The sequence below is a fragment of the Athene noctua genome, chromosome 25 (genome assembly GCF_965140245.1).
Source record: "Athene noctua chromosome 25, bAthNoc1.hap1.1, whole genome shotgun sequence".
Lineage (NCBI taxonomy): Eukaryota > Metazoa > Chordata > Aves > Strigiformes > Strigidae > Athene > Athene noctua.
The window spans coordinates 1,300,850-1,322,139 of NC_134061.1; the positions used below are offsets into that span (position 1 = coordinate 1,300,850).

At 63.9% G+C, this 21,290-nt stretch overlaps 1 protein-coding gene and 1 non-coding gene across 2 annotated transcripts; both read left to right on the forward strand.

Annotated features, from left to right (window-relative positions):
- The first annotated feature begins 2,811 nt into the window (after nucleotides 1–2,811).
- On the forward strand, nucleotides 2,812–21,092 carry MED24 (mediator complex subunit 24). Its single transcript, XM_074926602.1, has 26 exons — nucleotides 2,812–2,882; nucleotides 3,080–3,217; nucleotides 5,362–5,444; nucleotides 5,958–5,996; nucleotides 7,507–7,580; nucleotides 8,699–8,922; nucleotides 9,501–9,612; nucleotides 10,092–10,242; nucleotides 10,478–10,591; nucleotides 11,252–11,299; nucleotides 11,493–11,575; nucleotides 11,935–12,021; nucleotides 12,331–12,442; nucleotides 13,031–13,173; nucleotides 13,903–13,943; nucleotides 14,621–14,703; nucleotides 15,909–16,087; nucleotides 16,217–16,316; nucleotides 16,681–16,856; nucleotides 16,943–17,207; nucleotides 17,417–17,598; nucleotides 17,891–17,984; nucleotides 18,308–18,407; nucleotides 20,238–20,315; nucleotides 20,443–20,591; nucleotides 20,746–21,092. Exons 2-26 carry the CDS (start codon nucleotides 3,088–3,090, stop codon nucleotides 20,860–20,862), a joined length of 2,964 nt encoding a protein of 987 aa, XP_074782703.1. The 5' UTR covers nucleotides 2,812–2,882; nucleotides 3,080–3,087; the 3' UTR covers nucleotides 20,863–21,092.
- Nucleotides 14,255–14,362, forward strand: LOC141970555 (small nucleolar RNA SNORD124). Its single transcript, XR_012635203.1, has one exon. It is a non-coding gene; the product is annotated as a small nucleolar RNA SNORD124 (small nucleolar RNA).
- Nucleotides 21,093–21,290: the final 198 nt, after the last annotated feature.

The following is a 21,290-nucleotide window of genomic DNA, read 5'->3' on the forward strand; positions in this document are numbered from 1 at the left end:
CAGGGATTAGCCCCCGCGGTCATGGTTCCCCCCCCCCCCCCGGCAGCTGCGGGGAGCGGGACCCCCCCCCAACCCCGGCACAGGAAATCCCTCCTCATGAATAGGGGCCGGGGGGGCCCCCCCCGGGCTGTGGGGGGCCCCTCGCCCGCCTAATCCCAGCCCCGGCGCGGGGGGGGGGGATTTGCAGCGCCCCGACCCCATGAATGATTCACCGGGGGATTAAGGGGCCTCGGAGCCCCCCCCTAGAGCCCCCCGCCCCCCTCCGGAGCTCCCGTGGGTGGGGGGGGCCGGGGGGCTGCCCCCCCCCTCGCCTCGCTCCCCATCCTCCCGTTGCCGTGGCGATGGCTGGAGGCAGCCGTTGGGATATTTTTAGCCGCCTGGTACCGCATGGGGGGGGGGACACACACACGCAGCCCCACTGCGGCCTACACGTGTGCATGCACACGCGTGTCTGGAGCACACACGTGTGCATGCGTGTGCGTGTACCAGTGGTACCGGTAGACACCAGCCCGTGGGCATCTGTGTCCTCACGTGCGAGCACACGCGGGATGGGGTGTGCTGCTGCATGCACACGCGTGTGTCAGACGTGCAATACGCGTGTGTCATGCGCACACACGCCCTGGTGCACGCGTGCAGCCCCCCACCTGCCCACGCACGCGGTCCCGAGCGCAGCTTCCCCTCCGTGTTTGCACACCCGCGTATGCAGCCCTTCCTGCTTGCACGCACGTGCTCAGTCGCATGCCTGTGCTTGCACGTGTGCGTGCACAGACATACATCTGTGCGGCTACACGTGTGCACGCATGCCCCAGCGCACGTGCGCACGTGCCCAGCTGCGTGCATCCTCCTTCCCATGTGCACACCCGTGTTTGCATGCTCCCATGCTTGCACACACGTGTGACTGTGTGCACGCCTGCTCTCACACGTGTGCGTGCAGAGACACACGCCTGCGCGGCTACATGCACGCCCAGACAAAAGCGTGCACACGCGCTCCGGGTGCACACCTGTGTTTGCACACCTGCGCACCCCTGGGCTCACACCCCTGTGCCAGCACCCCCACACCTTTGCACGCTCACGCCTTTGCACACCCCGTGTGTTTTCACGCTCACACCTTCACACACCTGCGCGTTCGAGCACCCACGTTTGCGCCCTCAAGCCTTCGCACGCAGTGTGTCTGCACGCCGCCTTTGCACCCCCGTGCCTTTGCACCCCCATGTTTGCACCCCCGTGCATTCACACACATCCTGCTCACACCCCCGCACCTTAGCGCACACCGTTTGCACACCCATACTTTTGCACGCACCAAGTTTGCACCCCCACACCTTTGCACCTGAACGCCTTTGCACGCACCCTGCTTGCACCCCCCTTTGCACACCCAAACATTTGCACACTCGTGCCTTTGCACGCACCCCTGCTTGGACTCACAGACCTTCGCACCCCCACTCCTTCCACCCCCAGATCTTTGCACACCCAGTCACTTGCACCCTCGTGCCTTTGCACCCTCCTTGCTTGCACCCCCAGATCTTTGCACCCCCACGTTTTTGCACACACCCTTCTTGCACCCCAGATCTTTGCACACCATCATTTACACCCCCGTGCCTCTCACGCTCCCTACTTTGCACCCCCAGATCTTTGCACACCCAGTCACTTGCACCCTCGTGCCTTTGCACCCTCCTTGCTTGCACCCCCAGATCTTTGCACACCCACGTTTTTGCACCCACACTTCTTGCACCCCCAGATATTTGCACCCCCATTTACACCCCGTGCCTTGCACGCTCCCTACTTTGCACCCCCAGATCTTTGCACACCCAGTCACTTGCACCCTCGTGCCTTTGCACCCTCCTTGCTTGCACCCCCAGATCTTTGCACACCCACGTTTTTGCACCCACACTTCTTGCACACCCATATCTTTGCACCCCCATTTACACCCCCGTGCCTCGCACGCTCCCTGCTTTGCACCCCCAGATCTTTGCACACCCAGTCACTTGCACCCTCGTGCCTTTGCACCCTCCTTGCTTGCACCCCCAGATCTTTGCACACCCACGTTTTTGCACCCACCCTTCTTGCACCCCCAGATATTTGCACCCCCATTTACACCCCGTGCCTTGCACGCTCCCTGCTTTGCACCCCCAGATCTTTGCACACCCAGTCACTTGCACCCTCGTGCCTTTGCACCCTCCTTGCTTGCACCCCCAGATCTTTGCACACCCACGTTTTTGCACCCACCCTTCTTGCACCCCCAGATATTTGCACCCCCATTTACACCCCGTGCCTTGCACGCTCCCTGCTTTGCACCCCCAGATCTTTGCACACCCAGTCACTTGCACCCTCGTGCCTTTGCACCCTCTCTGCTTGCACCCCAGATCTTTGCACACCCATTTACACCCCCGTGCCTTGCACACTCCCTGCTTGCACCCCCAGATCTTTGCACACCCACGTTTTTGCACCCACACTTCTTACACCCCCATATCTTTGCACACCATCATTTACACCCCCGTGCCTCGCACGCTTCCTGCTTTGCACCCCCAGATCTTTGCACACCCAGTCACTTGCACCCTCGTGCCTTTGCACCCTCCTTGCTTGCACCCCCAGATCTTTGCACCCCGATTTACACCCCCGTGCCTTGCACCCACCCTTCTTGCACTCCCAGATCTTTGCACCCCCATTTTTCCCACCCCCCGTTCCTTCACACCCTCTCCCCTTCGCACACCCCCACCTCACCACACCCCCCCCCTCCACTTCCCTCCATTCCCCCCCAAACTCCACCTCCCAGCATGCCCCGCGCTCCGCCGTCCAATCAGCGCCCTGTTTGCTGCCAGGTGCCAACATGGCGGTGCCCAGGCGTTGAAGGAAGCGTTCGCCGGTCTTAGCGGGGCCGGGTGAAGGTGAGGGATGGCTGCGGGGGGGGGACGGGGACCCACAAAAAAGGCTTCGGACCCGTCCCGAGCGGCCCGGAGGCTCCTGAGGGAAGGGGGAGGCCGCGGTCGCGGCCTCCCCCTTCCCTCAGGAGCCTCCGGGCCGCTCGGGACGGCTTGGGTGGGTGGGGGACACACACAAACCCTCTAAACGCCCCCCCCCTCAGGCACGGCCATGAAGGTGGTGAACCTGAAGCAGGCCATCCTGCAGGCCTGGAGAGAACGCTGGAGTGACTACCAGTGGGCTATCAACATGAAACGCTTTTTCCCCCGAGGGGCCACCTGGGACATCCTCAACCTGGCAGGTGTGGGGACTTGTATGTGTGTGTGTGGGGGGGTTGTACTACTCGTTTTGTTGCTCCCCAGGGGTATTTTATTACCTTAGAGATGGACTCGCGGTTAAGCTCAGCCTAAGCATGGCTTGGTGGGATGCTTAAGCTCAGAGTTCTGCCTTCGCGCGCCGCCGCTTGCTGCCTCAGTTTCCCTCACCGGCTGCGGCGGCTCGGGTCGGGGGGGCCGCTTCCCACCCCCGGTTCTTCGAGGTTTTTTTTGTTTTTTTTTTCCCCGGTCCCTATTCAAGGGCGTTTGACACAAATCCTGCCAAGCGCTGGTACCTGCTGAGCTCCACGGTTTAAAGATTTGCCAGGCTTTTATGCCAATTATAGAAACTTGTTGCTAGGTTGTGTTCTTTTTTTTTGGTGTTTTTTTTTTTTTTTTTTTCCTGTGCAGCAAGCGTGTGTTTGCAAGCCCTGGATAAATAAACACGAGTTCTGCTCGAGGATTGCCGCACCGGGGGGGAGTTTAAAGGGAAATAGCCCCGGCGCAGGCAGCCGCGCTCCTCGCCCCGCCGAAGGGGGTACCTTTCCCCAGAGGGTCTTTTTTTCCTCCCTCCGTCCTACCGGTGTTTTTTCTGGCAGCGTCTGGCCCGCGGTGGTGGGTTTTGTCAAGCCGCGTCCTCGCCGCTGAGCCGGGTTTGTGCCCGTCCCGCTGCGGCCCGCGGTGGGGTCGGCCTGTGGATGTGCCCGGCTGATGTGGGGCTGGAGGAGCCGAGCTGTGGGGCCTGGCAGTGGCGGTGGGGTGACAGATTTGCTTGTGGGAGGGGGGGCGGTTGGCTCGGGGGCCAGCCCTGCCGCCGGCCAGCTGGTCCCCGGGGCTCCCTGGTGCCCATCCCCAGCCCGACGGGGCCGGCTCCTCCTGCGCTCGCTGAGGCAGCGATGGCCGAGCTTGGCACAGGCCCGTCTGCCTATCCCTGAAATTAGGGCCGGAGATAATCCGTCTCCCCGATTTCTGCAGAAACGGGTTTCTCCTGGCCAGCTCTGAGCCAGGGGAAGGCTCGTTAGCCCTGGGCTTCGCTGGGGGGCAGCCCCCCTGCAAGGAGGGAGCCGGGTCCCTTTTTCCCTCGCTGCGAAAAGGAGCTTGAAAAGGAGGACGCTGACCCCGCTGCCGCCGCGGGAACGCAGGGAGGCTCTTCCCCAGGCCCCGACGCCTGTAACAGCCGCTGCCTCCCTCGCCACAGCCCTTGAGCCGTCCTTTCCCTGAGCTCGTGCCTTCCAGATTTAAACTACAAAGGAGGAGAAGCTGGCACGGGCTGCCCGGATCACGGCGGTGCCCAGCAAATCTATGCTGACACGCCTGCAGTGGGTAACAGCGTGTGGCTGGCTCGCCTTGACGCTCCCTGATTAGATGGGGAGGGGAAGGCTGCCATTAGCCTTCTGTCCTCGAGTTGAGACGCTTTTGGCCGAGGCTTCAGCCTTCGAGCGAGACCTGGGGAGTCTCCCGCTCGCGCGGTCGGGATCCGGCGACGGCTGCTGCTCCTCCTCCTCTCTGGGGCGACGATTTCCCAAACGGCTGCTGCCCCCCTCTTACATCTGGGCGCGTTGACCTACTTCCAGGCCGTGCCGCAGCCCGGGGCCTGCTTTCGGGAGGTGGCTCCTGCTCTCTGCCATAGTTCAAATGGTCAATTAAAGGCTTGACTGAGCAGATAGGACGGGCAGAGCCCCTCCAGCGTCCGCGGGCCGGTGCTGGCAGGCAGCCGGTGGCAGGGAGGGCCAGACGTGCAGGGCTGGGCCCAGCTGAGAGGGACTGTCAGCCCGGAGTTTGGCCCCAGGTGCCGGAGCAAAAAATCACTCGGCGGAGGCTTCGAGAGCCTCCTGGGCAGGACGTGGGAGGGAGGGGAACGTGTTTGGAGAGCGGCAGGCGTTGTTTTGGGGCCAGGGTGCCCGGGGAGAGCTGAGTTAGCAGGAGGCTGCTTGCGCTGCCTGAATTATTTACCGGCTTTTGCCGTTGGGGATTAGAAAGTTGTGGGATTCAGTTAATTTCGGGGAAGAGCGGAGCAGAGTCGCTGTGGTTAGCGCAATTTGTCTTTGCCACCTCCCCTGTGGGGCGAGGGCAGAGCGGGCGAGTGTCCGCGCTGACCTGGGACCTCCCGGCCCTTCTCCTTTGCTTGCAGAGGCTCTCCTCGAGCAGGCCATGATCGGGCCGTCACCGAACCCACTCATCTTGTCCTACCTGAAATACGCTATCAGCTCCCAGGTAACGACGCTCCCGCCTCGCGCTGCGGGCGCTGCGGCTGCCGCCTCGCAGCCCCAATTAGCAGCTGGGCAGAGAACCCGGGGTGCGGAGTCAGTGCTGGGCAGACACCCCGAATCTCCCCCCTGCACCTCCCCAGGGCTTGGGCGGGCGGTGGAGGGCTGGGTGCATGCCCGGGGCGGGGGTGTTTCTGTAAATAACTTCTGCCCATCGCCCGGCTGCGCGGGGGGTGGAAATCCTGGCCCTGCGTGAGCCCCCGCGCTTGCCGCGAGCTCTGCGCTTTCTCAGCGCCGCGTTTTAATATCGCCCAAAGTTTGTGTGAAACGAATCAGCGATCACCTAAAAATGTCTGTTTGGATTTGTGCCGGGTCAGCGCCTCAGCCCCGTCTGCGGTGACAGGCAGCGGGGCCGTGCCCTGACCTTGCCGTTCCTCGGCAACGAGCGCTGCGCTGGCAAACGCCGCCCGCTAACGTGCCGCCGCGCCGGCTTCACTTTGCTTTTGTGTTTTGTTTGTAGATGGTGTCTTATTCCACGGTCCTGACGGCCATCAGCAAGGTACGGCTCTTGACAGGTGCTGTCTGAGGTTTTTCTCTTTATTTATGACCCACGTGTCCATTTGCCTCCCCACAACTCTCACCAAATATAGGTCAAGTGGAAAACGCCATCCTCTGCTGAGTCAGCAGCGGTCAGACAGGGCAGATTAGTGCCCGCGCCCGTCCGTGTCCCCCCGGGGACAAGCTGCCGCCGCGCCTGGCGGGCCCTGCTCTGGTTTTGGGGACGGCCGTGGGTGTGAAAGCCTCGTCCCTCCGTCGTGTGGGGCCTGGCAGGCTCCTGCCCCGCAGCGCCCTGCGTGTAAACCACGCCTCAGCTGCTGGAAACCACATCCCTCTGCGGCCGGCAGCGCTGGCAGCGCTGTGGGGATCCGGAGCTGGCGCTGGGAAAGCAACGCCGTTCACTGGGGAGGTGGCCAGCACCCAGCCACGGGGCTGCGGCCACCCGCCCCGCTCGGCCGGCTTCCCGCAGGAGCTCAGCATCCCCGCGCCGCTTTGCTGAGGGTGAGCCCTCCGTGGCCCCCGCTGCTCAGCGTTTGGGGCTGCTCCGTGGGGAGTAACACCCCCCGGCAGGCTGCGTCGGGCCCCTCAACCTCCCCGGGCACCAGCCTTGTCAGGGTGACTTCTGATCTGAAAATAATTTAAGGAAGATTAATTTCTTTCTTCCCACCTTGTGGTTATTGGGGGATGGGAGGAGAAAGGCGCTGGTGCTCACGCGATGCCGATGTTGTTTTGGGGTGCTGCCGGCTGGGCTCGGAGCTGAGCCCTAAACGTGCCGCAAGGCCCTGGCGAGGGTGGGGACCCCTCCAGCGGGGCTCAGCACCGATCCGGGGCGGTGGGTGCGCTCCCAGGGGAGGGTAGAGCCAGCGTGCAGCCGGCTGACTCCGAGGCACAGCACCAGCTCTGCTCCGAACGGCGCGGGCTTGTCGTCGTTCCCCCCGTCGCACGTCGCTGCCCGTTCCGGCAGGGCAGGCAGAGAGCTGACCTTGAGAGCTGAGCCTTCCTCCTTCAGATCAGCGTGGGCCGAGAGCAGACCTGCGGGCTAGCTCCGGCCCGGCGGGGTGGCCCCATCTGCTCTGCGAGGAGGCAGGGAGCCACACTTCTGTGCCCACCGTCCTCCTGGCCCCGCGGCCAGCCGGGCTGTTGGCGTGTGCTCTGCCAGCCCCGCCGAGCCGGGGTTGGGGCTGGCACCGAGCCACCGCCGCGTCGAGGCAGCCGGCGGGGAGCGGAGCTCAGGCCCCCGCCGCTGTCTCGGGGAGGCTGCTGAGCAAACCCAGCCTCGTCCCCGCTGCCGTGGCCCGGTTGCCTCCCGCAACCCCGGGAGGGCACGACCCAGCCGTCGGACAGCCCTGACCTAGTTCTCATTCAAGTGGCTGCTGGGCAGCTGCCAGGGCGAGCGTCCTGCGGCTGGCAGCGCCCAGCCCAGCCCGTGGAGGAAGGGGTTGAGTTTATTTTCAGAGCTGCTGGAGCCCGGCAGCCCCCATTTGAAATCCCTCCTTGTTCCCCTGCTCTAGTTCGATGACTTCTCCCGGGACCTGTGTGTCCAGTCGCTCTTGGAGATCATGGACATGTTCTGCGACCGCCTCAGGTACAGTGTGGCCCTTCCAGCCCCGCTGCCTCAGCCCCAGGCTCTGCTGTGGGTGGTTTCAGGAGCTGGTGGGGCCTGGCTGAGCCCCGGCACGCTCGCCCTGGCAGAGGGAGGCAGGTTTCCCCCCCCAGCTCTGTGGCCGTTGCTGCCCCGGGCTGGGCTGTTCCACCAGTGTCAGCGTGGGCAGAGCCGTGGGAGTCCAAAACCCCACCAGCTTTGTGGGAAGCTGCAAAAAAACCCACCTACTCTGGGCTAAACGTCTCCACTGGGTATTCCTGCCCAGCTCAGGTAGATGGGGTGGGTATAAGCCCTGTGACCTGAGGGTGTCTGTCCCCTCAGAGCATTTTTGTGTCTCTTTTGTGGCCTCTGCATCTTCCCAGGGCCCCGGCGACGTGTCCCCGTCTGCCAGTGCTCGCAGTCCTGCCTCGCTGCTCCAGGCAGCTGCCTTGTTTTGCTTCGTGCTCTTCCGCTGGTGTTGCAGGACCCAGGGGAGTCCAGACAATTCAGGCCACAAAAACTTTTTTAGAAAGCTCAAAAATCTTCCTGTTAACCCCTGACAGCCTCTTCTGGGAGGCCGGAGCAGAGAGCACGTGGCAGGGGGCAGCGGGAGGAGGAGGAGGAGGAAAGCTGAAGGTAGCAGCTCTTCAATTACATGAAATGAAGCAGCAGCAATGAATATGCATCAGTCACAGATGTTGACGAGGAGCTGTTGCTGGCCAACTGCAGAGCCGGCCACTTAATCCAGTCCCTGCCTAATCTGATCCTCTGCTTAATTTGATCAAAACTTCTGGCCCCAATGATTTGTGCATCAGGAGGGGAAAGCGTTCACCTCTCACAGCACATTGATCGATGCTGAGCCTCTCTTCGTGAGATAATTTGATTAGAGGCTTGGAAAGTTTCCCTGGAGTAGAGTGGCCAGAGAGGAGGCTGCGCTGGGAGAGACGTTATTTCCCCAGGCACAGTGGGGATGCTCGTGGGCTGAGCAGGTCGGGAGCCGCGGGCAGGCTGGGCTGCGAGCAGGGGACGTGGGTTTGGATTGCCCAGCCTGCCCTGTTCCCCTGCCTCAGTTTCCCTGGGGGCAGCAGGTGAGCACGGTCCCGTTTCTCTCCCTGTCCCAGCTGCCACGGCAAAGCAGAGGAGTGCATCAGCCTCTGCCGGGCGCTGATGAGTGCCCTCAACTGGCTCCTGCGCTGCGCGGCCTTCTACACCGAGAAGGTGAAGGAGACGCTGGAGCAGGCGGCAGCCGAGAGCCAGCTGAAGATGTGTCTGGAGCGGCTGGAGAAGATGCTCAGCAGCACCAAGAACCGTGCCCTGATCCACATCGCGAAGCTGGAGGAGACGTGTATGTTGGTGCCCGTGCCCCTGCCCTGCCCCGCCCGCCCGCGGCCGCTGCCACGGCTTCCTCCCAGTCGCCGCCGGCCCTGGGGAGCTGTCAGTGCCACCTCTCCCTTCCCCCTGCCCCGCTCCTGCCGCATTGTCCCTGCAGCTCCAGGCCCATCCATCTTCCAGCCCTGTTGCTGTAACCGTCTCCTCCCTGGCTCCGTGCCACCCTCTGCCCCCTCCCCTCGTGCTGCCCTTGGAAGAGGAGCAGAATTAATGGGAAGGCTGCGTGAGCCGTTCCCGGGCGTGCGGCGGGTCCTGCGCTGCGCCAGCGTGCCTGGCATGGCTCGGCACCTTCGGCCTGTGCCTGTGTCTGGCCGAGAGGCTGTGCCAGGCCGAGCCCGAAGCGGGAGCTGCTGGGTGGCACGCAGACCCTCGCCTCGGGGTCGCAGAGGTGCACTCACTTCTGCTCACCGCGGGGCCCGGCGAGGAGCCCCGGCCTTGACAGGGCTCTGCGCTGGGGTGGGCCTTGGAGCCGGCCTGCCTGGCTCCTCAGCCTGTCACTGTCCCCCCCCGCGAGTGCCTGCTCTCCCTCCCCAGCGTCCTGGAGCACCGTGGAGCAGTCCCTCCTCAAGTTGGGGGAGAACCTGAACAGCCTCAGCAACTCCCCACTGCGAAGCCAGGCTGACAACTGCGTCTCCCTCATCAAGAGGTAGCTTTGTGCTGCCCTCTCTGTGGGCTCGGAGGGTAAAATGGCTCTGAGCCCTGCGCCGGGGGCTGAGAGCCTCCTGCCTCCCTCCATGCTGGCTCTCTGCTTTACTGCCCCTTCCCGGCTCGGACCCCGGCACCGGGCTGGGGCTGGCGAGAGGCCCTGGGGTAGGAGCGGGGATGGGGCTAGTGGTGACTTGCTGCGAAGGAGTCTTACCCGGGGCTCGTTCCTCGGGTGACCCTGAGGCCTCTCGCCGTCCCTCAGATGCTCTGGCCACACCAGAGCTGCCGTCCCTGCTCCCGGGGCCGCGGCTGCGCCTGAGGGCTCTTCTGCAGGGCACGGGAGGTACAGGCTGTCCTGCCCCAGAGAGACGCAGGGCAGCGAAGGTCAGGGGCTTGGCCGGGAAAGGAAAATGGGCCAGGAGGAGCAAGGATCCCTCCCTGCAAAGCTCCAGCGACCCTGTGCTCTTGTCTCCCGCCCAGCATCCCCACCATGCTCTCGGTGCACTCGGAGCAGCTGAACAAGACCGGCTTCCCCACCGTGCACGCCGTGGTGCTGCTGGAGGGGACCATGAACCTCACGGGAGACACCCAGCCGCTGGTGGAGCAGCTGATGATGGTGAAGAGGATGCAGGTACTGAAAGTGGCATCTTGTTCTCCTGCTCAGGGTGACCTGGGGCTGTGGGACCGGGGCCTCGAGCAGCTCTGGGCTCTGTACCTCCCCGTGCTGATCCTGGCCCAAGGGTACAGGTGGGGAGCAGCGGGAGCCCATCAGCACTTTCATGGGGGGCTCCGGGTTTGGCTGAGGTTGGGGGAGGCGCTTTATTACGTGTCCAGCACTTGGAGGGGTTTATCTGTGTACCCCGCAGCACATTCCCTCCCCGCTCTTCGTGCTGGAGATCTGGAAGGCCTGTTTAGTGGGTCTCATCGAGTCCCCGGAGGGCACGGAGGAGCTGAAGTGGACAGCCTTCACCTTCCTGAAGGTAGGGCCCAGCCCCGGGCCTGCCTGCAGCTGCTTCTCCCCACACACCCGGCCCCTGCCGAGCCCTGAACCCTGGCAGAGCAATTAGTTCTCCTCTCTCTCAGCGTGGCCCCTCAGGGTCCCCCCACGCCCTGGCTGAGCCCACGGCGACCCGCTGAGCTGTCCAGGGCCTCTCTTCAGCCCAACCCTACTTTGATTTGCCGAGTGACTTTCCTGGGATGTTGTGGGGGAAATCGTGGCCTTTGAAGGATGCCACAGCAGCCGCGGGGCCTGTGCTCCCAGAGCTCTGCGGTGGGCAGCCCCGGGGCAGTCTGCTTCACCTCCCTTCTTTGTACCAGACAAAAGGGATCTGCGGGTAGTTTCAGGCCTGACACATGCTCTGGCTCCTCCGCAACCTCATCCCCTGCCTGGCTGGCGAGAGGTGGCCGTGCCCTGGGGCTCCCTGGGCTGTGGAAGGACGGTGCAGAGGGGAGACAGGGACACAAAAGTCCCCAGGGCGCACAGGCTGCCTCAGAAATGGTCTTTTCCCTGGGCTGGGAGCGCAGCTGCTTGCGGGTGTGTTTCGTGTGGGCCCGGCCCTTGCTGCCCGTGTTGCTGGGAGGTCCTGACTGCAGATCCGGCTCTGCCTGGGTCGGTCACGTCCACGCTCTGTGTCTTCCAGATCCCCCAGGTTCTGGTTAAACTCAAGAAGTATCCCCAAGGGGAGAAGGTGAGTCTTGAGGGCCGTCGATGTGTTTGTTACGATGGTGCTGGTGCCTGGCCAGAGCTGCGTGGGGGTGGCCGGGGTAGGAAACCGTCCGTGTCCCGACAACCTTCCTCCAGCGGACAGGGCAGCGTGGGAGGGGAACCTGGGCTGGTGTTGGCCGTGCTCCGAACTGAGTGCCTGGCTTTGTGCACGGCAGGACTTCACCGAGGATGTGAACTGTGCCTTCGAGTTCCTGCTGAAGCTGACCCCGCTGCTCGACAAAGCAGATCAGCGATGCAAGTGAGCGCTCGCCCTGCCCGGGCCTGACCACCAGCACTGGGAGCCTGTGGCCACAACCACCCCATCCTCTCTGAGGGGAGCTGCCCTTAGGGTGGCCAGGGCAGCTCCTGGCAAGGGTCTTTAAATTTCTGATCCAGTTCCTTCTTCCTGAGGACCTGATGCTGCCGAAGGAGCAAGGCAGCGAGTGTCTGCAAGCTGGTGGGCGGGTTGGGGATGCTTTGTGCTCTCTGGAGCTGCTTTTGGCCCTGCAGCATCCTCAGGGGGGTGGGAGCGGGGCCGGGAGGGCTACCCAGGAGTCCCCCCTGCCCTGTGGCACAGAAACAGTGGCCCTTGGGCTAGTGCTTTCCTCTCTCTTCCAGCTGCGACTGCATGAGTCTGCTCCTGCAGGAGTGTGGCAAGCAGGGGCTGCTTTCAGAGGCCAACATGACTAACCTGACCGACAAACGGTACAGCCCCCTCAAAAGTCTGGGAAACTGAGCGGGGTTGGCACCTCATCCCGCTGTCCTTCTGCGGGGGGGGAGCATAAAGGACCAGCTGTGATGTCCTGCAGCCAGGACACCGTGGCCTGGAGGGATGAGGCTTTGCTTTTGGTGACAGACTGAGTACAAAGTCTGTCCTCTCACAGTGGCAGCTGGTGGTGGCCTTCCCTCGGGGGGTGCCGATGGTGGGGGTGGGTGGGAGGTGACGGAGTGTGGGCAGGGGTGAGGCAGGGTGATGGATTCCCGCTCACTGGCTCCTCTTCGGGGCTCCCCCAGGACGGAGGACAGAAAGCACGCGCCCTGCTTGAAATCGGCAGAGAATGCCAACATCCAGCCAAACCCGGGGCTCATCCTGAGGGCCGAGCCGACTGTCACCAACATCCTGAAGGTGAGTCCCCTCCTGCGTCCGTGCTGCGCAAGGGGGGCTCAGCCCCAGCGCCTGTTTCCAGCAGCACCAGTCTCACCAGGCAGCCGGGGCAGGTGGGGGGTGCTTGACCTCCCCTGCATGGGGGTGGAGGAGTGGAGGGATCACTCCCAGCCTGGCCGCTGTGCCGTGGGGACCGGGAGCTCCCCTCCTGTTCCCCGGGAAGACAGAGGAGCCGTCCTGCGGCCTGTAATCAGTGCCAGCAGCCCCAGCCCAGCCAGCTCTGCCCGTCCCACTCAGCCACGTCCTGCGTCCACCTCCCCCAGTTCCCAGGGACTCCCCCGTCCCCACGTCACTGGTTGCCTCACGGCTGCTGAGCACCAGGGGATGTTTTGCTGCTGGTTGTGCTGCTGCCCTCATGCGCTGCAGCTCTCCCCTGCACCGGGCCCTGCGGTGCCTGCGGCAGGGAGGGCTCCGTCCCCCTCCCCGAGCCCTGCGGGTCACTGCTCACCGAGGTCAGCTCTGCCCCGGCGGCCGGAGTGTTGCCGCTGCTCTGCAGCACCCCTTCTCCCTGACTTTTTTTTTTTTTTCTCCTCTATTTTTTTTTTGTAGACCATGGATGCGGATCACTCCAAGTCCCCTGAGGGCTTGCTGGGGGTCTTGGGTCACATGCTGTCTGGGAAGAGCCTGGACTTGCTGCTGGCAGCGGCAGCAGCGACCGGCAAGCTGAAATCCTTTGCTCGGAAGTTCATCAAGTGAGTGTCCACCTGGACAAGGCTGTCCCTGGTGTCTGGCAGGGCTGGGGTGAGCGGGCAGCCCCCCAAACTCTCCCCCAGGCAGGGTTGGATGAGCATCTGGGCCAGTGTCTGTGCAGCGCTGGATCCAGCAGAGCCCCGGGGAGGGCTGGGATCTCAGGGGAGCTGCCCCCCCCTCTCCCAGCACCCCATCTCCTTTGCTTCTGCGTCAGCGGGGCAGAGGATCCCAGTCGGGTTGGTTTAAGGGTACTAAGAGGACTGAGAGCACCGGCCCAGCCCCGCACCCAGGGCACTTGCTTTTCAGTCCCCCGACGCCAGCGCCCTGGTTCGAGCACAGGCCCCGGCGCGCGTGGGGCTGCGGGATGTGAGTCCTCCAGCGGGGGAAGCCTGAGGCAGCTCCGACCCCGCCGTGCTCCCAGAGCGCCGGGCAGGGCCGGCCCTGGCGAGGGGACGCTCCGAGGCCGGGCTGAGTGGGTGTGCGGAGAGGCAGCGTTGCTGGACCTGTTTCGCTGCAGGGGAGCGGAGGCAGAGGGAGGAGGCAGCTCGGCCCTGCTGTGCCGCAGGGTGTCGGAGCCGGGCCCCGCGTCACTCCCCGCACGGAGCCGGGCGCTGGGCTGGGGTGCAGGAGGGCTCCAGGGGAAGGGGCAGCCCCCGCCTGTCTCGGGGGCGGGAAGGGGCCCGTTTCACCGATGGTAACGCTTCGCTGCGGCTCTCCCTGCTCCCCTCTAGGCTGAACGAGTTCACCAAGCACATCGCCAACGGAGAAAGCTGTAAGTGCGTGCGTGTCCGTGTGTGGGGTGGGTCGGGCTGTGCTCCCCCCGCCGCCGCGTGCTGGGACACTGCGGGGCCCAGCTGGATTAAGCTGGGACTGGCTGCGGCGCCAGAGCAAGCTCGGCTTTGCTGGGCCTGCCTGGGGGCTGCGGGCGGGGAGCCTGGCGCTGGGGCACGTGCCTGGTGCCAGTGGGGATCCAGGCTCCTGCGTGGCACATGCGTGTCCGTCCTGAACGCGGGGTGTTCCCTGCTTGCGGGGGAAAAGCCCCTTCTCCCCGGCCCAGCCCGCGGGGCCCCTCAGGGCCGGCTCTGCCTCCCTGGAAGGGGTGATGTGTCAGCACAGAGCCTGAGATAAGGACTCTGACGGCATCTGCGTGTGATGAAACTCGTTGAGTGCTCTGACCTTCCATGGAGCGGGGTGGGGGGAGCCCAGGAACGGGCTGGGGCTGCTGACTGGGAGGCCAGAGCGGCTCTGGGGGCTCGGGCAGAGAGAGGTGGGGTGGAGGGAGGTGCTTGGCACGTCCCCTGGAGCCCTCGTTCACACACAAGCACTTGGGGGTTAGAAAAGCTGCCTGGAGGAAGCGGGGTCCTGGCCCCCAAGCTCACAGGGCTCCTGCCTCCCTCCTTGTGCTGTGGCTGGACATCCTCAGGATCTAAATTTTTTTTCCCCCCTCAGCCAAAGGAGCCTCGGTTCGGGCCCTGCTCTTCGACATCTCCTTCCTCATGCTGTGCCATGTGGCTCAAACCTACGGCTCCGAGGTGAGCATCCTCCAGGGGACAGGGCTGTGACATTGGGAGCGCAGCCCCGCGCCGCAGCCTGCCAGCCTCCTCTAGTGGCCACCCTGCCTCTGCCACTGTCCCCACTGTCCCTGCAGCCACCCCGCCGTGGCCTGGGGTAAAGCCTTTCACCTGGTGCAGGTAGAAAATCCGTCCCTGCGCGGTGTCTCGGTGCCAGGCGAGGGAGCGGGGGTGGCTGTGGCCTTCCCCAGGGCTTTGGTTGGGCTCCCGGGACGGGACCGTGGCAGCGGTGCGAACGCTGCCCCCCCCCTCCCCGTCTCCCCAGCCTTTTCCCAGTGTTGTCTCTCTGGTTTGGCACTGGCTGGCTTGGGGTGGGGTTGTGGGGGCTGTGCAGCCAGGCTGAGCATCAGCCCTCCCCCATCAGAGGAGGAACTTGCAGCCCCGCTCAGGAAACGGCGTTTGGGTTGCGTGAAAATTTTCCAGGTTTCGACATCTGTGTGTGTTGGGAGGCGAAACGATACCGAAACACCGGGAAGGCTGAGAGGGAACGAGAGGCTGACGGGGTGGGGGGGTCTTGGCTGGAGTCAGCTTGAAGCGGACGTGCCCGGGGGTGTCTGATGAGGTCTCATCCCCCCCCCGAAGTCCGGCCCAGAGCGACTTTCCTGACCAGCTGCTGCCGAACAGATGTGCAAAACTTACTTGACCAAAATAGCATCCCCTGGGTGACGGCGGGCTGCAGGGAGGAAGCGACGTGCGGGATTCCCAGCTCGTGTGTTCCCCCCCCCGACCCTGAGAGCCCTCCCAGCTGGCTGCCAGCTGGGCAGTGTGCCCTGACCCCGCGGAGCCCCCGGCCAGCCGGTGCTGGGGACACCGGGCACGGCGCGGGGCAGGGGACAAGCGGCACATTCCGGGCAAGACGTGGTGACCCCGCTGCCACCCGCGGGGCTGGTCCGGGCCTGGCGTCTCCCCGGGGGAAGCTGTTGGATGGGCCGTGGTCCCCCGAGGGGTCTTCTGGGAGTGGGGGGAAAACCACAGCCCACACACTGGAAACCAGTGCCTTACTGGGAGCTGACCAGTGCCTGCCTCTCTGTACAGACCACAGGGCGGCGCTGTTCCGCCAGCCATGAGCACCCCAGGGTGGGGGTCAGACCTCTGGGTGGGGGTCCCCGGCAGGGTCCGTGCAGGTGACAGGCCGCGTGGCAGACCCTGTCCCCGTTCCCTTCCAGATGATCCTGTCGGAGTCGAGCCCGGCGGGCGAGGTGCCCTTCTTCGAGACCTGGATGCTGACCTGCATGCCCGAGGAGGGGAAGATCCTCAACCCCGACCACCCCTGCTTCCGCCCCGACTCCACCAAGGTGGAGTCCCTGGTCGCCCTCCTCAACAACTCCTCCGAGATGAAGCTGGTGTAAGAGCTCAGCTGCGCCCACACCGCGCCAGGCAGGGGCAGGGTGGGAGGGGAGCACCCATCTCATCTTCCCTGGCCCCGCGGTTGCTCTGCACGAGTGCCTGAACCCCCCCGCCTCTTCCCTGGCAGGCAGATGAAGTGGCACGAGGCGTGTTTGAGCATCTCGGCCGCCATCCTGGAGATCCTCAACGCCTGGGAGAACAGTGTCCTCACCTTTGAGTCCATCCAGGTCTGTCGGGAGGACGGCGTGGGGCAGAGCAGGGGCAGTGGCACTGTGCCCTGTCCTGGGGGCGGGGGGGGCAAGGCTTGAGCAGAGCAGGGGTCCCCTCTGCTCCTGTCTTGAATGCTCCTGCAGCCACTCTGGAGCTCACTGGCTCCTTTATGACATGGGTGGGCAACCAGTGGTGTTCCAGCCCCTCAATTCTGCCCCAAATCTCCCCACTGGTGGCAGTGGGGCTGGCAGGGGGGGCAGGTTCTCCCCATGGAGGAGAGAAAGGCTTGGACCCTGCAGCCCCGGGCGGTTGGTGCTGAGATAAAACTGGTGCCTCGGCCTGTCCGTGCTCACCCACCTCCACTCCCATCTCCCCTCCTAGAAAATCACGGACAACATCAAGGGGAAGGTGTGCAGCATGGCCGTGTGTGCGGTGGCCTGGCTGGTGGCCCACGTCCGCATGCTGGGCCTGGATGAGCGGGAGAAGTCCCTGCAGATGATCCGGCAACTGGCCACCCCCCTGTACGGCGAGAACACGCTGCAGTTCTACAACGAGCGGTGAGCTGCGGCGCGCCGGGCCCGGGCCGGGCCCTCTCCTGCCCTTCCTCCGCTTCCCGGGGTGAGCCCGCGTCTCTGTGCCGCAGCGTGGTGATCATGAGCTCCATCCTGGAGCACATGTGCGCGGACGTGCTGCAGCAGACGGCCACGCAGATCAAGTTCCCTTCCACGGGCATGGACACCATTCCCTACTGGAACCTGCTGCCCCCCAAGAAGCCCATCAAGGAGGTGCTCACGAGCATGTTCACCAAGGTGCTGGAGAAGGGCTGGGTCGACAGCCACTCCATCCACATCTTCGACACCCTGCTGCACATGGGGGGTGTCTACTGGTTCTGCAACAACCTGGTCAAGGTACGGGGGGAAGGAGGGAGGTGGCTGCGAATCCCAGCACCGTGACTGGGTGCTGAGGATAGAACTGGGGGTCTGGCCCAGTGCTCCCAGTGCCCAGCAGTCGTGGCTGCGGCTGCGGTGGCTGCTGTGACAGTTCCAGGCGCTGGAGGTGAGCGGGGAAAGCCCAGCTGTGGCCGTGCCTCCCTCAGCCCTGTTCCTCCACCTCGCAGGAGCTGCTGAAGGAGACGCGGAAGGAGCACACGCTGCGGGCTGTGGAGCTGCTTTATGCCATCTTCTGCCTGGACATGCAGCAGCTGACGCTGACCCTGCTGGGCCACATCCTGCCCAACCTGCTGACGGACTCCTCCAAGTGGCACACGCTCATGGACCCGCCGGGGAAGGCTCTGGCCAAGTAAGTCCCCAAACTCATCTCCTTGGGGGCGGGTGGGCTTGTCTGGGGAGATGGGGAGATGCTCTGGGATGGTAGCGGGGTCCCAGCCACCTGCTTCCCACTCTGGCCCTGGCACAGTGCCGGCAGGAGCAGCCGTGCCGGTGTCCTGGGAGTTCCCTGCTGCCTCTCGCCGAGGAGGGACCTGCTGTGTCCCACCCCAGCGCACGCTCTGGGCTCTGCCGTCTTCCCTTGCGCACGCGCCCTCGTCTGGGTGGGCCAGCAGCACCTCACAAGGTCCCTTCTCCGTCCCCAGGCTCTCTGTCTGGTGTGCCCTCAGCTCCTACTCCTCCCACAACAAGGGCCAGGCGTCTGCCAGGCAGAAGAAGAGGCACCGGGAGGACATTGAGGTGTGTTCGGGGTGGAGCGGGGTTTCGGTGCGTGAGAGTGGGCCATGCCTGTGGGAGGGGTGGGCAGCTGAGACCAGACCCTCTACCCAGGCTCTTCGCGCTGCCTGAGGTCCTTTGACCCTAAAATACGTGGGTTTCCCTTCTCTTTTCTGGGGAAGGGGGGATGTAATGAGATGGTCTGTGTGTGGCCAGCCTGGGCTGAGCATCCTGAGCCATCGGGGCTGCCCAGAGCCTAGGGTGGGTCATCAGCCCCGGGGAGGGGCGCCAGGATCTCCCCTCAGAGAGGGGCTGGTGGGGCTGAACCCCCTCTGCTCCCCCCCCAGGATTACATCAGCCTGTTCCCGCTGGACGACACGCAGCCCTCCAAGCTCATGCGCCTGCTCAGCTCCAACGAGGAGGACGCCAACGTCCTCTCCAGCCCCAGTAAGTGCGGACGGGGGGGGGCAGCTCCTGGGGAAGGCACCGTCCTGCCTCACTGCTCCTTTCTGGGTGTAAAATGTGTATTGGCACAAAAAGGCTTCTCTTCCCAAGCTGGCCAGGGGAAGGTTTAGAGCGCTCGAGTGTGTTTTGCTGGGGTACCCTGGAAGCTTTTGCACTTAGGAAAGGTCAAGCTCTTCACTTCTCTGATGAAAACAACTCAGGAAAGGCAATGAGGTTACACCTTCCCTCCCTGACGTTGCCACCCAACGCACGAGGGGCTCGGGGAAGTGTCCTTAGAGCCTTGTCACTCCCAGCCAGCCCGCGTGGGGCCGAGGAGCCGATGTGCCGCAGCCAGAGGGGCAGGAGGTGACGCTCCTGATGTCTGTGCCTTAAATCCTGAAATTCCCCTGATGTTATTAAGGCAGCGAGCGGAGCCGATGAGTCCCCGCAGTCACGTCCCTGTGTCCCCGCAGCGCAGCGCCGTGTGTTGCGACAGCTCCGGCAGGACGTGCCGGGGGGTGTCCGTGCCCCCCTGCCGCGGCGGGTGCTGTCACGGCTCCCACATACATTGTCTGGACTCCTGGACAGTGAGTCAGGATGTTCCTTGGTCATTGTTTCTCCTGATGCCTTTATCCAAAGTGACTCTTTATTTATTAATTTTCAACGCATCCATTGACCTGTGGTTTTTGTTGGTTTCATTATTGTTGAAATACGGGGTTTTCCCTTTATTTCACTATCTTTTTTTAACTTTTGAGGCACTTCCACCTCTTTCCAGTGACACTCAGGACTTTTTTGGGCTGTTTGTTGCAGCGATGTGGAAACGCTGCTTCCTGCAGCAGCCACGTAACTCATGTGATTCCATGAGAAAAGTGTGGGAGGGTTTTCTTATTTTGGTGAGCATCTTCGGGAGCAGCACAAGGTGGGTCCCGCTGATTTTGGCAGCAGTGGGGGTCTGCACAAGAGCCTTCCCGGGAGATTCCCGTCCCCTCGGACCGGAGACACCCGAGTTCCTCTCCCTCAGGAGCACCCAGGGGAGCTTCACAGCTCGGGTCAGATCAATCCCCTTGCTCTGTCTCAAGATCTGCTGCGTGTCTGTTGGACACGCTCCAGCGCTGGGAGCTGGATTGGACCCCGAGAGCGAGGTGTGAGGGGTGCTGTGCAGCTGTTGAACATCTGGCTGGCTCCGCCCCGCCTCGGCCGAGCGCTGCCCTTCTCTGCGGATCGTGACATTGCGTTACACGCTCGTGCCCTCGCGGAGCGTCAGGGACGAGTCACTCCCGCAATTAAATCCGAGCGGGGAGATTCACTCACGGTCTCACTCATCCTTACCCCTTGGAAATACCATTAAACTTGGTCACGCTTCCAATAAATCTTGGCTTGTGCAAGAGCCAAGTGTCACACCCCAAGGGCAGCAGTGGCAGCGTGTGGAGCCCTTCCCGGGCTGCTGGGCTCTGTCATGCCTGGGGCATGTGTGGGCCTGTGCCCCTGTCTGTACCCCCTGCCAGGGCTGCCTGTCCCCCCTGTGCCCCTGCCAGGGCTGCCCATGCCCCGGCCGATGGGACAGTGACTGAGGGTAACTGGGTGCCTGCTGCCCGTCTCTGGTGTGCCCGAGCAGCACAGACTCTGCTGACTTGGGTACGGAGGGTGCCAAGGACTGGTCCAAACCTCTCCCACGCCATGGAGTAGCCCATGGCAAAGCCCCTCCTGGAGCCCAAGGGCTGGGCAAGCTCAAATGGCCCAGGCTGGCCAGGGTGGTCCCGCTGGCACAGCCGAGAGGGCCAAGAGGCCGTTGTGGCCTCCCCGCAGCCTGACGCCTGTTCTCCTCCCCAACAGATCGCTCGATGAGCAGCTCGCTCTCCGCCTCCCAGCTCCACACCGTCAGCATGAGGGACCCGCTGAACAGGGTGCTAGGTAACGGCGGCGAGGCCTGGCCGTGCCGAGACACGGGGCGGGGAACCCATCCCCTCTGCGGGAGCCTCAGGCCACCCCCCAGTCTCCCTGAACCGGCCTGGCTTTTGACATTTCTCTGTCTCCACAGCAAACCTCTTCCTGCTCATCTCCTCCATCCTGGGGGCCAAGACAGCTGGCCCCCACACCCAGTTTGTCCAGTGGTTCATGGAGGAGTGTGTGGACTGCCTGGAGCAGGGCAGCCGCGGCAGCATCCTCCAGTTCATGCCCTTCACCATGGTGAGTCCCGCGGCCACCACGTCCTTCCCCCGGCTCGTGGGGTGCTCTGGGGCGCGGGTCCCACGGCACAGGCACGCCCAGGGGTTCCCGCTGCCCGGCTCCCCTCTCTGCAGCGCCGCTGTGGGTCACTTGTGTTTCTCCTCTCTCCGGGCAGGTTTCGGAGCTGGTGAAAGTGTCCACCATGTCCAGTCCTAAAATTGTCCTGGCCATCACGGATCTCAGCCTGCCCCTGGGCCGCCGTGTCGCTGCCAAGGCCATCGCCGCGCTGTGAGCGCGACGCCTCCCTTCTGCCGTGCAGGAGGGGGCGGCCGGGCAGCCCCCGGGAAATCCGGGAGAACCTGGGCGCGGGGCTGGGACTGGGATGACTGGGACAGCCTCTGCGTCCCTGCAGGCTCAGCCCAGCTCTCCCCGGGTGGCCGTTTCCTTCGGCTTGCTGCCCCGTGCTGGGCTTTCAGAGACTCGGACAAACCCCCTGCTTTTTTTTCTATAATTCAGCGCTTTTGTAGAACCAGGTTTTGCTTCATTTCTGTTTGGTTTCCTGACTGCAGCCCTGGGGCTCCCCAAAACCCTTATTTTGGGGAGAGTAAGCGGCCAAGGCGTGCGCTGGGCAGGGGAGGGAAACGGAGCCCGGGAGGGCGATGGGCTGCGCGGGTGCCTGCGTGCCTGGGTGGAGCGGAGGAGCCGCTTCCAAATTCTTGT